This window comes from Guillardia theta (assembly GCF_000315625.1).
Source record: "Guillardia theta CCMP2712 unplaced genomic scaffold GUITHscaffold_74, whole genome shotgun sequence".
NCBI classification, from domain to species: Eukaryota; class Cryptophyceae; order Pyrenomonadales; family Geminigeraceae; genus Guillardia; species Guillardia theta.
This window is the reverse complement of record NW_005434600.1, coordinates 379,590-380,652: the sequence shown is the minus strand read 5'-3', so window position 1 is coordinate 380,652 and position 1,063 is coordinate 379,590. Positions and strand designations below refer to the sequence as shown.

The 1,063-nt window shown below is 52.8% G+C and overlaps 1 protein-coding gene across 1 annotated transcript in view; it reads right to left on the bottom strand.

The window, feature by feature from the left end:
- GUITHDRAFT_143399 (hypothetical protein) overlaps positions 1 to 1,063 on the bottom strand; it is a gene marked incomplete at both ends in the record, with an annotated part of 5,764 nt that overhangs the window by 982 nt on the left and 3,719 nt on the right. The window contains 6 exons of the mRNA XM_005826547.1: positions 96 to 143; positions 191 to 235; positions 384 to 456; positions 504 to 540; positions 775 to 822; positions 876 to 921. Coding sequence (XP_005826604.1) covers positions 96 to 143; positions 191 to 235; positions 384 to 456; positions 504 to 540; positions 775 to 822; positions 876 to 921 — 297 coding nt within the window. The remainder of the gene's footprint in view (positions 1 to 95; positions 144 to 190; positions 236 to 383; positions 457 to 503; positions 541 to 774; positions 823 to 875; positions 922 to 1,063) is intronic.

Sequence of the window (1,063 nt, the reverse complement as noted above, 5' to 3'; positions counted from 1 at the left end):
AGGAGGAGGAGGGAGGAGGGAGGAGGGAGGGAATGAGGAGGAGGAGAATGGAAGATGAGGAGGATTGAGGTCGAGGAGGAAGGAGGATCAAGAACCTTGGTCTCGATGTCCGGCAGTACATGGTCAGTCTGTTGTTGGAGGAGCTTCCAGGACACAGTAAGGTCAACGGTAAACGTTACAGCTGCAACACCTCGTAGGACTGGTTGATGATGGCTTCTCTCGCCTCCTTGAAGATCTGGAGGAGAGATGTGAGATTCACCATCTCCTCATCGTCTTCTTCTTTATCTTCCTCCTCCTCCTCCTCTTCTTTATCTTCTTCCTCCTCTTCCTCCCCCCACCCCTGTCCTCATCGTCCTCGTCTTCCCTCCTCGTCCTCCTCCTACCAATTCCTCCACGGTCACGAGCTTCAGCTGAGCCAGCCAAGTGTCGAAGCCCATCCTCTGATCTTTTTCAATGCTGTTGACAAGTCAGGCAGCGCAACGACGATCAGTTGTCATGCTAACTTGACTGCCGTCTCCATCCTCTTCGCAAGAACTTGACCTGAGAGTTCGTCACGAAACCCACGAGTGGACAAGAGAAGCAGACAACAAAGGGGTGAAAGATGATGTGAGGAAGAGAAAGTGAGAAAAAGGCGAAGAACGAGGAAAAGCATGAGTAAGAGCAAGAGTGAGAGAACAAGACGGAGAGGAGGAGGAGGAGGAGGAGGAGGAGAGATACAGGGAGGGCGAGATCAATCACTGAAGGAGGATCAAGGAATGAATGACAGGAGTTTACCATCCCACAATCTCAACTTCCACTTGAACTTGTGCGGAAATTCCAATCCTTGGCGCGGCAGGATGAGGGGAGGGAGGAGGCAAAATGAAAATCTTGAGTACCGGCAGGGAGGATCTCGCTAATTTCTTCAGAGACTCGCATTTCAACCTGACGATCAGCATCACCCCCTGCCTTCTTTTCTCCTCTCCTCTCCTCCACTGCCCTGCCCTGCCCTGCCCTTCTCTCCCCTCCCCTCCCCTCCCCTCCTCTCTTCTCCTCTCCTCTCCTCTCTTCTCCTCTCCTCTCCTCT